Source organism: Grus americana, chromosome 4 (genome assembly GCF_028858705.1).
Source record: "Grus americana isolate bGruAme1 chromosome 4, bGruAme1.mat, whole genome shotgun sequence".
In the NCBI taxonomy this organism is placed as follows: Eukaryota; Metazoa; Chordata; class Aves; order Gruiformes; family Gruidae; genus Grus; species Grus americana.
Window position 1 is genome coordinate 2,513,497 of NC_072855.1, and position 12,050 is coordinate 2,525,546.

General features: G+C 40.4%; 1 protein-coding gene across 4 annotated transcripts in view; it reads right to left on the reverse strand.

Annotated features, from left to right (window-relative positions):
- The window catches only part of ATRN (attractin), a 151,901-nt gene that overhangs the window by 41,224 nt on the left and 98,627 nt on the right, over window positions 1-12,050 (reverse strand). For all 4 annotated transcript variants that reach the window (XM_054823242.1, XM_054823244.1, XM_054823243.1 and 1 more), the window contains one exon: window positions 1,765-1,826. In XM_054823242.1, the coding sequence (XP_054679217.1) occupies window positions 1,765-1,826 (62 nt within the window). The remainder of the gene's footprint in view (window positions 1-1,764; window positions 1,827-12,050) is intronic.

A 12,050-nucleotide genomic window follows, 5' to 3' on the forward strand; every position in this document is an offset into this window, starting at 1 on the left:
TACAAATGCAAGCGTTTCAATAGTTTCCCCTACAAACAGCAGAGATGAATCATGCTGTTCTAATACACTGGCTATTTAGCGAGTTATAGTGACTGTAAAATAAAATATTGGGAGAGGAACTTAGCAGTAGTTACAGTTAAAGAAGCAAAGAATTTTTAATGCATTATAAATGCTTAGTTGGAAAACACCAATAAACCGTCTTCTCCCAAATACACACGTTCTTATTCCTCTGGCACGTTAGGATGTTAAATAATACTGCAACATGACTTCTCAAGGAGATCCATGTGATAGCAGTGAGGGAGGGAAGGAAAATCACTGTTGGCTATCTTCAATCTGCCTAACTTTCGGACATGTATTTTCAGCTGCATCTGCTCACTGAGATACGGTATATTCACGTACGTATCTTCTGCTTCAAACTCTGATTCTCTTCCAATAATGGAACTGGAGGAATCGCTCAGATTGAAGAGTTTCAAGCTCTCATATGCAGGTGGATCTGGGTCTGTAGAGGACTGACAGATAGCTTTTGACATGCGGATTGATCTTATGCCATTAAAAAAGATCTAAGGAACCAACTCCTTCCCTATTCATTCTCCTTAGAATTACCCTGCCACAAAGATATTTAGGGAAGACCTTGACTGTGATGGATTCAGCAGAAGAAATGCTGCAGTCTGATCCAGGAGTAAACACTTACTCCATACCCATGGAAGCAAGGTGGTGGTTCAAGCCTGCTGTTTACCTGGGACTGTGTTAAAGCACACTCCACTCTGTAAAAGCTACATACTAAAAAAAATATAATTGATATAAACCACTTGTCTGAAGGACCCATCTGGAGCTCCTTGCTTTAATTAAATTTAGCATGGAATCTAAAGCAAGATATTATTCCCACCGCTCATTTTAAAATGGGCATAATATTGCCTACTTTAACACAGGTTGTAAGATCTGGAGTACTGTTTACTCCGTGTATATCCCTCCTGAGGGAGTCCTCCTTATTGATCAAGTATTGGTTTATATTTGTGGAGTATTAACAGTTCCTAAAATAGAGGCTAACACATTAGATTTTGAAACCTTAAAGAGATGGGCTGCTATGCGTCGGGAAGCGTTTAACCTCTATGCTGGGCTGGGCTTTTTTGGAGGATAGAAGAGGAAACACGTATTGAAATTGCTTCTGTTTGTTCCGACTCCTCAGGAATCATCAGTTTGCTTCACACTAAGAAATGAACTTTACCAAGCAGCTCAGGAAGGACAGATGGGTATTTGGCTTCAATTTCTGTTTGTATTTAACTTGACATATATTCAGAGTTCAGTTTGAAATCAAAAGGTGCTACCTAAAGAGTTTGAAATTAGTCCATGCTTAACTCTTTGCAAAATCACTTCCTGGATTTATGATTCGTGTCTGACGACGTGTGAGTATCCGCAGTTTCTAGAAGTCATACATTATTTGTACGATGTGGTAACTTGGATGTCTTCTACACCACTTTCAAAGTAACTTCTCCATTTCAGAAAGCCTCCCCCACCCCCAGCCTCCCTTTCCTTGCCTGCACAGGACAAGATGCATTTGCAAAGACAGGCAGACAATTTTCTTAACATATTTCCTAATTAAATACTTTAAAGATAGTAGAGATTTCCAGTTTCTAGGCTGTGATGTAAGCAGGATGTTTAAGTAAAAAAACCCAAACCAACAAAACCCCAAACACAATACTGAAAAACAAAACCCAAAGATCTTTTTTAGAAAAGAAACATTTAGCTGTTTTAAATGAAAAGTACCTGAAAAAGGTCACAAAGAACTGCACCAGGTCCATAAAGTTGCTGTGTTGTGAGAATGCAATCTGAAAGAGAAAAAAAAAAATGCTTTCTATTACTTACCAAGAAGTAAATTCGTATTTAAGATGCATCGCTGCAGGGATCACAAAATTACAATCAAATACGTCTTAAGTCAATTAACATTTTTGAACACCATCTTGAAAAAGCACTGAAATAGTCTGAGCAAAAAGAAAACAAACTATAACTTCTCATTCTTTTGAAATCACATATCCAAAAAAAAAAAATCTAAGCAAGTAACATCGCTCTCCCAACAGCGTCCAAGGAACAGTCTTCCGTGCACATTAACTACCTGGGAGAAAACACCAGTTCAGAAAGTTAGAAGAGAGAAGTTTCCTAGAGCTATAAATACAGCATCTTTAATTATTGTCTACACAGCAACCCAAAGTACAACGTTTAAAAGTTCAAACTGCATGCTCCCATCCAAACAATATTCTTACATCAAAACCTCCTTGAATAAGTAACTTACACCAAGGGCAGCAAAGAGACATGAGACACAGAAGGTAATAGATACCGTAAAAACAGCTATGGCATTCATCCTAACTCACTTTCCCGCAATCCGCTGGAAAGAAAAGTGAAAAACAACCAAATATTTTGGACAAAAAGCAGAGGGAAGAAGCGAACAGGAAATTGGGAGGTGGTTAGAGGCAAAAGGACAGATTAGGGAGCCTGGTTAAAAATAACAAAGCAGAGGGGAGGGAAGCCAACAGAAAGGCAACTTCTGCAACATTAGGAATCAGAAGTTCTTTCCAGGTACCTCCTATTTCCTCTGACTATCAATCTCAGCACCACAACATTAACTCTTTCATGAAGTAACTGAAGTTGTTTCTAACCTAAACTGAAATCTGCATTTACAAAAGCTCTCCATGGGTATTAAATTCATTTCAGGCGTCATTTGTCGGGTTTTCTCCTTAATAAACTGCATGTTATGGTACCATTAGCATAAATACAAATCTCTCCTCCCCGCAATAGTCACATTCCAAAAATCGCGAATATATGCAAAATGAATTATTGCTTGGATTTCTGTTCCATTAGAACACCTTCTATTATCATATTTGCTTTAAATATCCATTGTAATTTGTTATAGAAGCTGATCGACATAATTTTCTTATAAATATATTGAAATGCTCTTAAGTTGAAAGCTCCTTTACAGTGTATAACTTGTGTTTTGCTGGAAAACTAACTCAAAACCTGCAGACCAGATGCTTGTGACCTCAATATTACTGCCTACAAAAGACAAGAGAACGCATAGTTTTCTTGCTGACTTTTTCCTTATAAAGTGCTTCCCAATAGCTTTTTGATTAGAAAAATAGAGTGAGTATGATTTCACTTCTGATTTTAAAATTCAGTGCATGGTAACTGAGGTGGTTTGATATTCACAGAATTATTCTGGCATTTATTTAAGGCAGAGAATTTTCTTACTAAATTATCACATCCCAAAATACAAACATGTAATATATCCAGTATATGGAAATACGGTTCTGAGAACAACTATGATGCTGACTGACTATGAAAGACGCATTTCAAAACAAAGACCTTGTTATGTATCAACAGCTCATATTTAAAAATCCTTTTGTAGAAAAAGAAAATTAAAAGCACAAAGAAATCATCGATGGGCCAGTCCTTTGCAGACGATCATCAGGACGATTTTCTGTGATGGAAACCAAAGCTTGCTCCAATTAGAATGTGAAGAAGAAACAAGCATCTGCTAATTTAAAAAATAAAAAGGACAGATTCTAAGAAAAATTAATGAGTCTGCATCTCTTAACTTTTGCCAGAGAAGGGCTTCTCATTTTTTGATAAGAGAAGTGTATTAAATAAAACAGAGAAGGGAAATTTGGGTTGTTTCACACAGAAGCACTACAAATGCTTTGCCAGTGGTGGATCTTTTGTTGACCTGTTAAGAGCTCTTCTCCTGCAAAGACCAACTGAGGATCTGAGCCTCATACATGGATTTAAAAAAAAAAAAAAAATAGAAAAAAGCCCAGGTTGGTTTCTGCAATTTACTTCTCACAAGCTGAAAACACTTTATGCTATTAAACCTGACCAATCTGTGTCACAGGCAATTTAGTATCATAATTGTTAATGGTTTGCTTACTTAGAGCTTAATTTCCCCTAATATAATCTGTTCCTAGGACTTAATTGATTCAGTTACATAGAAAGTTTGGTTAGAAATAGCTGTTAAAAGTAGCCTGTTCATTGTGAATAAAGGAAAAATATAGCATAAATTTCTTTAGCAGTATGGATTTTTAATTAAGTTTAACTGACAGCGGAAGATTCATTTATCCATTCTCAAAGCCCTCATTTTGTAGCGCAGGAATAAGCAGCGTAACTGCAGGAAAGCACCGTGCGTCTCGCGCCGGGGACTGGGGGAGCCGCCTCCAGGTACGGAGCAGAACTTCAGCGCAGCTGCAAAATCCAATAACACACGCGTCCTTTAAAGATGTTTCATACTCTGTTCTTAGGAATAATGCTGTATCCTTAAATAGTTAAGATCAAAACGCATCAGAAAATTAATTATGTTCATTCCGGGGAATACTATAAAGCTTGTGTGTTTATCTGATCTGAAAAGGTACCTGAAAAAGCATACCACCCTGTCACGCTTTTTTCTAATGCCACATCATTTGAAGCATCAGAAAAAATTTGGCTGCTTTCCAGATGAATAAAAATAGCTGCCTAAACAGACGGATAAAAATGTGTAATTAAGAGCTTTACTTTCTTTATCATTTGATTAGCATAAAATATTAAGCCAAGGAGAAAATCTGGCTACCTCTAACTACCCAACAACATCTAAAGAGTACACTAGTTTTGAAATCAGTACACATGTATTTCAAAGCAGTTAATGGCAAAGTCTTTTACACAAAATATTTTGTGTAAAGGAAAAACAATTTGAACCCAACTGACATTTCAGTAAAAGTTGGTATTTCAAACTCAAAATACTTCTGGAGTTAAACTACAGCCTGTGACCGGTACAAATGTTGACAAACAAATTGGGACGATTACATACCAGGAATTGCTTTGCATTAGTACCTGAGTTTGTGCTCCAAGAGAAAAGAAACTCGAGAAAAATTTCAAGAGATGCATGTGCAACACTATCTAAAGTTATTTAAGCCTCCAGCCTTTGATTTACAAGTGCTTTGAACTCATTAAAAAGTACTTGAATTTCACATACCACAAAGAAAAATGAATATCACCAAACCAATGAGAAATTCTGTAGAAATATTTTTTTCTTGTTAAATATAGCAAGAAACAAATTGGAGTAACTCCTCTCACTTGCCTATAATAAACAAATCTACAGATAAATCATCACAACATAATTCCTTACACTTGTGCTGGAAGTTACTATTATTTTAGAGAAATAGAAACTAAACCATTAGCCACAATGGGGGTGGGGCAAATCTCTCTCCAAACCCAAATAATTTCTAGTATTGTACATAATATTAGTACTCCTAATCTAAACTTGTTAACTGAAGAACTGCTAATATACTGAAGAACATTTCAAGTATGGCATTTTCATAACATAAGTTGGTACATTTTGGGTATCTATATGCTCAAGAAAACACGAACAAACACAGAAAAAAATTGTTTCTACAACTTTTCTTTCGCTGCTAACAACTCAGGATTATTTACGTGCTGTATTTTTGCCTGTCTCCATTATTGTACAAAGTGACTCAATTCGCATCAGTGCTGCCTTTGTTTCCAACCTTATTCATATTAGGGATGAGAAAAAGGGAAATTGGAAATGATATTTTGAAGAGGTCACACTCCTAGAACAGAATTGTAAAGGAGAGAAAAATAAAAGTCTAATTAACTTACGAAACCGGAGAAGTACAACAGAGAAGGCGCAACATGAAGCAGGCGACCGGAGTTTGGTGCTTGCTGTGAATTCAGAAGATATCAAAAGGTCCCTACTGCTAGATCCATTAACCTCACCTAGCAGGTGGGAGAATGCTACAGCACTCGTGTTTCGAACGTCTACGGGACCACACAGCACTGAAAAACACGGAAATTCAGAGATTTCAGGCTGCTTTGCTTTTTTATTTAAATGTAGTCCCAGTGCCAAAGTTAACGAACAAAAAAGCAGCACGGAAGACCGAAAGGCTGGGAGCTCCACGGGCTTCCAAAGAGATAAAGCCAACAGCCAAACAAGCTGCAGATGACATTTATGTGCATCTTCCTCTATTTCCTCCTCAGCACCTCCAACTTTCTCTTCTTTTTTTTTTTATGGTTGGAGGCAAGGATTCAATCTGACCTTGGAGAATACAGACAACAGTAACAGGATGCCGTGACCTGAATGCTGAGTGCCTGCGCTTCTCTCAAAGAACTTGCTGAAAACCAAATGGCTTTTAAGCATTCTTGAGCGATGCCAAAGTCATCAAAACATTCATTTTGCCCTCTGTGATAACGATGGGGGGAAAGACTGCTCTTCCGCTCAAGAGGAACATCATTCCCGGTTGAAGTTCTCCTTTAAACACAAATACAGCGTGCCCCAGTGAAACACCTGGCAGAAAACGCACATTGTTCTTGGTGCTCTCCACTCAAGAGGAGCAGTGAGCCAACTCCAACAGCCATGGCGGTGAGGTTTCAGGAAAAAATGAGCCAATCTTGCAATCCAGCTCCACCACCTAAAAGGTGGTCCCGGCTCTGCCACATGCTGCTGCTGTTTCACACGTTCTGTGAACATCTTTAATGAGCCAAGGCAAGTTGTTAAGCCAGCAGAGAGCTAACCGTAGGAATGCAGGGCTTTTTGCTGGTATTTTTGAGCTGACCCAGCTCAAAATGAAGCAAACTCAGCAGCAACGCAAGGCAGGAGCAGGGCAAGATGACCCTTTTTGGGCAGGTGGCTCTCAAATCGTCTCAGTGATGTTAGCTCCCAGGACAACTTTTCAGAAGGAAGCATCTGTTTACCTCTGCAGATGAGACATATGGGATTCAGACACAGATTAAGACATCTAAATACAGGAACACAGAGGTATATGCCTATCATCCCTTCCCACTCAATGGAAACCTCATCTGTGATGCAGTTGGCCAGTGTAGGTGTCCAGTACAGGACTACCTGAACATTTCCAGATCTAAGTCTCCACCTATAATGAGACCTTAAACACCTGAGGCACATGAAAACTTCTAATTGTAGACCCCCTACATTTAGATGGTTTAAATTTCCACAGTACATCCTTGCCCTTGGTTTCATGGACGCACTAGAAGCTCGATTCATTGCCTAGTAGGAGTAACCTCTTGCCATTCACCTAGTCCTAAGACATCTCACCTGGCTTCCAGCTGCTGCTCCAGAAGGGCCTCCGAGAGCTGTCCTGTGTCCTATCTGCCATCCTCTTGGCACTACATGCCCATGCTCAGGCGTTGAGCATCGCACCACACTGTCGGACTGCATACAGCTACGTTTGTGGTAAGGCACTCAGAAATTGGACCAGATGCCAAACAACAAAAAGGAAGTGGCTACTGATTTATCAAATCTGCTTTCAGTATCAAGAAGCACCAAGAGACTGGGAACTGGGTCAGCACGCCCCAGTGTTAAAAGCTGAGATGATTCAATGAAAATGATGGAAGAACTTCACTGAATGGAAGAACAACTCAAATCCGGGATTCAAGCTTACAAGAACCACTTTGCCTCCCTCTTGCAAAACTCTTTCATGTGGTGGTAAGCTTGAAAGTAGACCTTAATTTTTATAAGCCTGATCCAGAGTAGTAAAGCATAGGAAAAGCTCACGCTATAACCCTTATAAGCAGGTTAAACTGCCTGCATCCACGTTCTCCCCACCCCAAAATACAAATCCACAAACCTGATGAAGATGAATCAGATAAATTCTGGCTGCGGGAGCCTTGAAAGGTGACTAAATCCAGTCAGAGACCTGACCAACATGTCCCAACATTAGGATATAGGTACAGAGGGAATGCCTCATTAGTATAATTATTTCTACCTTTCAGATCAGGCCATGGAGTAAGCCACCAAGTACAGAAGAGCAGGCTAAGTCAAGACTACCTGTCCTCTGCATTGGCATTGTGTATCACACCTCAAAGAATAAGTTCATTAATACGTCCTCTTTCTTTACATCTTTGCATTATGGTATATCACAGGGGCAATGACTGTGGGCTAACACCTCACAAAATGTCAGAGAATACAAGCATTGAATGAACATGGATTATATTTGTAATCCAGGTGTAAGAGGCAATAGGCAAACGCAGTAGGATGACCGATTGCTGAGAGAAACCATGATCATCTTAAAACAACCTAACCAGCCCTGCTCTAATCGTTGGTGCTCAAGGAGGAGAACATAAACCAGCTTCGTTTCAGGAACTGTGTGTCACAGTATCCTAAAAGAGAGTTTGGTTTTGGATGCAAGGGGATGCCCTCGGTCCATCTTCACCTGGAAAAGGGTCGATTAGCGTCATGCCCTGCCTCAGTCAAGACCCAAACTATTCGCATTCAGATGTACCAAGTACAGTCTGGCAATTTAACAAATGCATAATGGAATACAAATTTCAGTGAATGAATATATTTGCAGGGAAATGTGGATGTTGAATCTCCAAAAGGGGAAAGAAGCATTACAACTCCTTGCCTCTGCGCAGGGTTAATGTTCAGTTAAGCGCAGAACGAGACACCTACACTGAAAAACAAAAGATGTTTACATCCCCAAGGGAGAAGCAAGGCCTGTTACAGACCATGACTACACCATCATTTCAACCCTTCCATAAATGCTGCTGGTGCCCAAGTGTGCACCCACACCCTCCCCTTAACCACTTGATCCCCATTTCCCATTACCCAGCAGGAGCGCACCGTGTGTGTGCAGCTGTGTCGTAACCAGGATCACACAACCCACTGCAGCTGAAAACCAGTCTTTGCTGAGCCAGCTTTCCGGTGGATCCATCACCCGGTCACAGTCACGGCACCACTGTGCAATGGGTGCCACACCATGGAGGCAGCAGGATATTCCCTTTTGAGAGGCACCATGGATCTCTTTAAAGTGAACAGCAAAACTACATCCCAAATTTTGAGGTAAGGAAGAAAATTGAAGCTGACTTGACCCCTGTAAGTCTTCAAAAGCTGCAAAACCAACTTGTTCCACAGGGAAGGATTCTCCAGACAGAAAAGTTAAACCGTAAGTTTGAGACAAGGAAGGTTCTTACAGCAATTAATTGTAACTTGAAAAACTCTGACACACAAGAAGTTAAAGTGGAGCATGATTTGGAGGTGGGAGATCAGAAGGAGTTGTTGTGATGCTCAATTGAAAGCTGACAGATTTTAGTAGGGAAAACCATCCATAGCTGCAACACCAGCTGATCCAACACCTACAGATCCAGGAGAGGTGGACCACAGAAATCAGAGAAGTCCCAGACAGCAGTCCAGATTGATCTGTTCCTGCTTGCATTAAAAGAATTACTCACTGATCATCAGAAGCTCAAAAAACCAATCTGCATCCAAGCACACTCATCAGACTGCTGCTTTTATATTTTGCAGAAGAAAAACTTCTCAACAACTTGGTGCAGCTGAAGAGCTTCACATGCTCAGATTTACATTCTACAACAAGTAAAAATAAAATCTCCACTAAAATTTGATTTTCACACCTACTACTACGAGCCACGCTGCTCCTGTGTGAAGGACCAATGAAAGAGATAAATGACTTACTCCTCACTCGCTGCAATACTAACTAAGCCATTGAGCTTTATGGCACAAACACTTGATACCGTGCAAATATAAAAACTAGTTCACTTCTGAACTTACACCGAGACGGAAATCGATTTATATTCCAATACTGTGCCGCCTTACTGCAGTAGTCACAAATTGTCACTTTTCAGCTAATTGGCTGCAGTCAGCAGTTGGCTCAGAAATGCCAATTATATATGCTTTGTCTCCCCATGCGAGCTCTCAGATTGCTGTGCAGAGCAAACACGGGCATAGCTGCCTCTAAATTAAAAATAGTGCTTAAGATTTAGTCCCCCATTTCTCTGCATCAGAAAAATTACCACACAAATCTGACAAACGGGAAGTATTTGTTCAATAAACAGCCAGGTGTTGACTAGTGATGCTCATCTAAATTTAAAGTGCACTAGCAAACAATGTTCTGGGAAGTCTCATAATTGGAACAGCAATCTCAGATCAGACCCCGCACACCTACTCATTACAGTAACGCACTACCAAATGCCTCAAGAAACCTGAAAGCAGGGCCAGAAAAAAAACCTCAGCTCTTCTGAATGTCAGGCAAATACCTTAAAACTAAAGATCATCCGTTCCCATAGACCTCTGATGTGTCCGCTCTCTATCCTGTCCGAACACTGAAGGTGGTAATGGTCATGTAAGAGAAGAGCAGTGAGGTAATGGGAGGCTGTTGTAGCAATTTCACAGGAGAGAAAAAAAAATAGAAATAAATACAAAAAATAGAAACAAATACAAAAAATAGAAATAAAAGGGCCCCTGCTCTTGCTATCAGAGCTGTGGCAACAAGAGGGAGTAGGTGAAGTAACAGCAAAGGTAGGGCTGTGGTGGTGGTGAATCTCATGGGCTGTGCAGGCACCGGCGGTGGTGTCAGGCTATAGGAAAACACAGGCAAGAATTCACAGCCTTGTAAAGTCTCTTTGGACGCTGGAGTTTGGGGTCGGTGGCTGGATGCTCCTTCCGGAGAGCTCCTGCTCCGTGCCTGCTGGGAACAGCAGCAGCACACGTATGGTTGGCATGGAAGGATGGGGAAAGATGACTTCTGATAAACCTTGCTGCAATGGGTTAAGAGGTACAGTCCCAACTCTTCTCTCAACCAGGAGTAAGTAGCCTCCAAGGAGGGTTAAGAGAAAGAATTCACACCTATCATTCTGCCCCAGAAGCGCAAAGTGCAACTTCTCAGGACGATCTACGAGACGGTGGGTTTCCACCAACGTCCTGTGCTTTGCAGTTGACTCAGCAAGCACAGCACCCGAGGTGAAACTGCAGATTCAGGTAGCAACTTCTACAACAAGTTGAGCAAAAATCCCTGTTGGCTTTGTCAAGTTGGAGAGAAGATTCAGTGAAGAGGCAGCGTTCAGAAGGGTGAGGAGTAGCTCCAACAAGCCGAGATGGCCAAGTTGTAATTGAAAACTCGGTAAGGTGGATTTCCATGGGAGGAGGACCTCTAAGGCGCATTCAATTCTCCCAAGTTTTGGGTGTGAACCTTCTCCAAAGCAGAGAGCACAGAACACAAATAATTCTGCCTCATTTGCGTTCTTGCAAATAACTGAACCGGTTGAAACCAACTTGTTGTTGTTGAGTTCTGGTGAAGTTTTACATAACTCACTCTAAAGACTAAAGTTAAAAATAGTGTATTTCACGATGACGGCAATTAAGTTCAGGCAAATTACTATGATCAACTAGAGACAAAGACTAACAACATTAATCACTTTAGCAGTGAACAGCACCACAGACTTTGGTTATAGAAAAGAAACGACTTTAAACTATTGTCAGGGTTTCAAACCAGAATTGAACGGTCAAGACTCTCCCAACCTCGCATACTGCTTTTAGGCCAAAATCTTTACTTACCGTTGGCCTCTCAAAATCTAGGCATTGGTAAGGTGTCCAGCTTTGAATGCAAATTTTATGCTCCAAATTCAAAAGGAAAAGGGCAAAAAAAAAAAAATGTATAGAAAAGATACGTTGTCACATTGACAACTCATTTCAAAAGTGGGGTGGTTTTTTTTTTTTTGTCCAAGAAGGGATTTCTGGTTTCTTACAAACTCTTCTCCATCCACAGCTAAACTGGAAGATTGACCTACGGGTTTGGTAGAAGTCACTTGAAAAGGGATTCTTGGAGCAATCCTGTATGTTGCCTTATTTAATTCTATAACCTGTGAGCAACAGTACCTTCTCCAGCACAGCACAAAAACTTCACGCCATTTCTCCGTTAAACATTTAACTAGAGGAAAAAAACACCTCATTGCTAAAAGGTCTTGCTTATTAAATGGAATGCAGGTAAGGAATTCACTCCTTTAAGAGCAATTCAGCTGAGAAAAACAATGCAATAAAATCCCGCATTTAAAAAAAAATAATAATAAATGCACGTTTTCCACTGCTCGGTTTCAAAGCAACAAGTTCAAAAATAGAAGACTTCTTGAAAACCTATATAAAATATCAAACCCTTTCAACTGAACCTCCGATGTGTTTATGCTGCAAAGCCGTTTCGAGTTACCTTGAACTTGGCGGCAGGGATCCTGCGCCGGTACGTCCGCCCGAACGCCCGGCAGTTGGCAGGCGG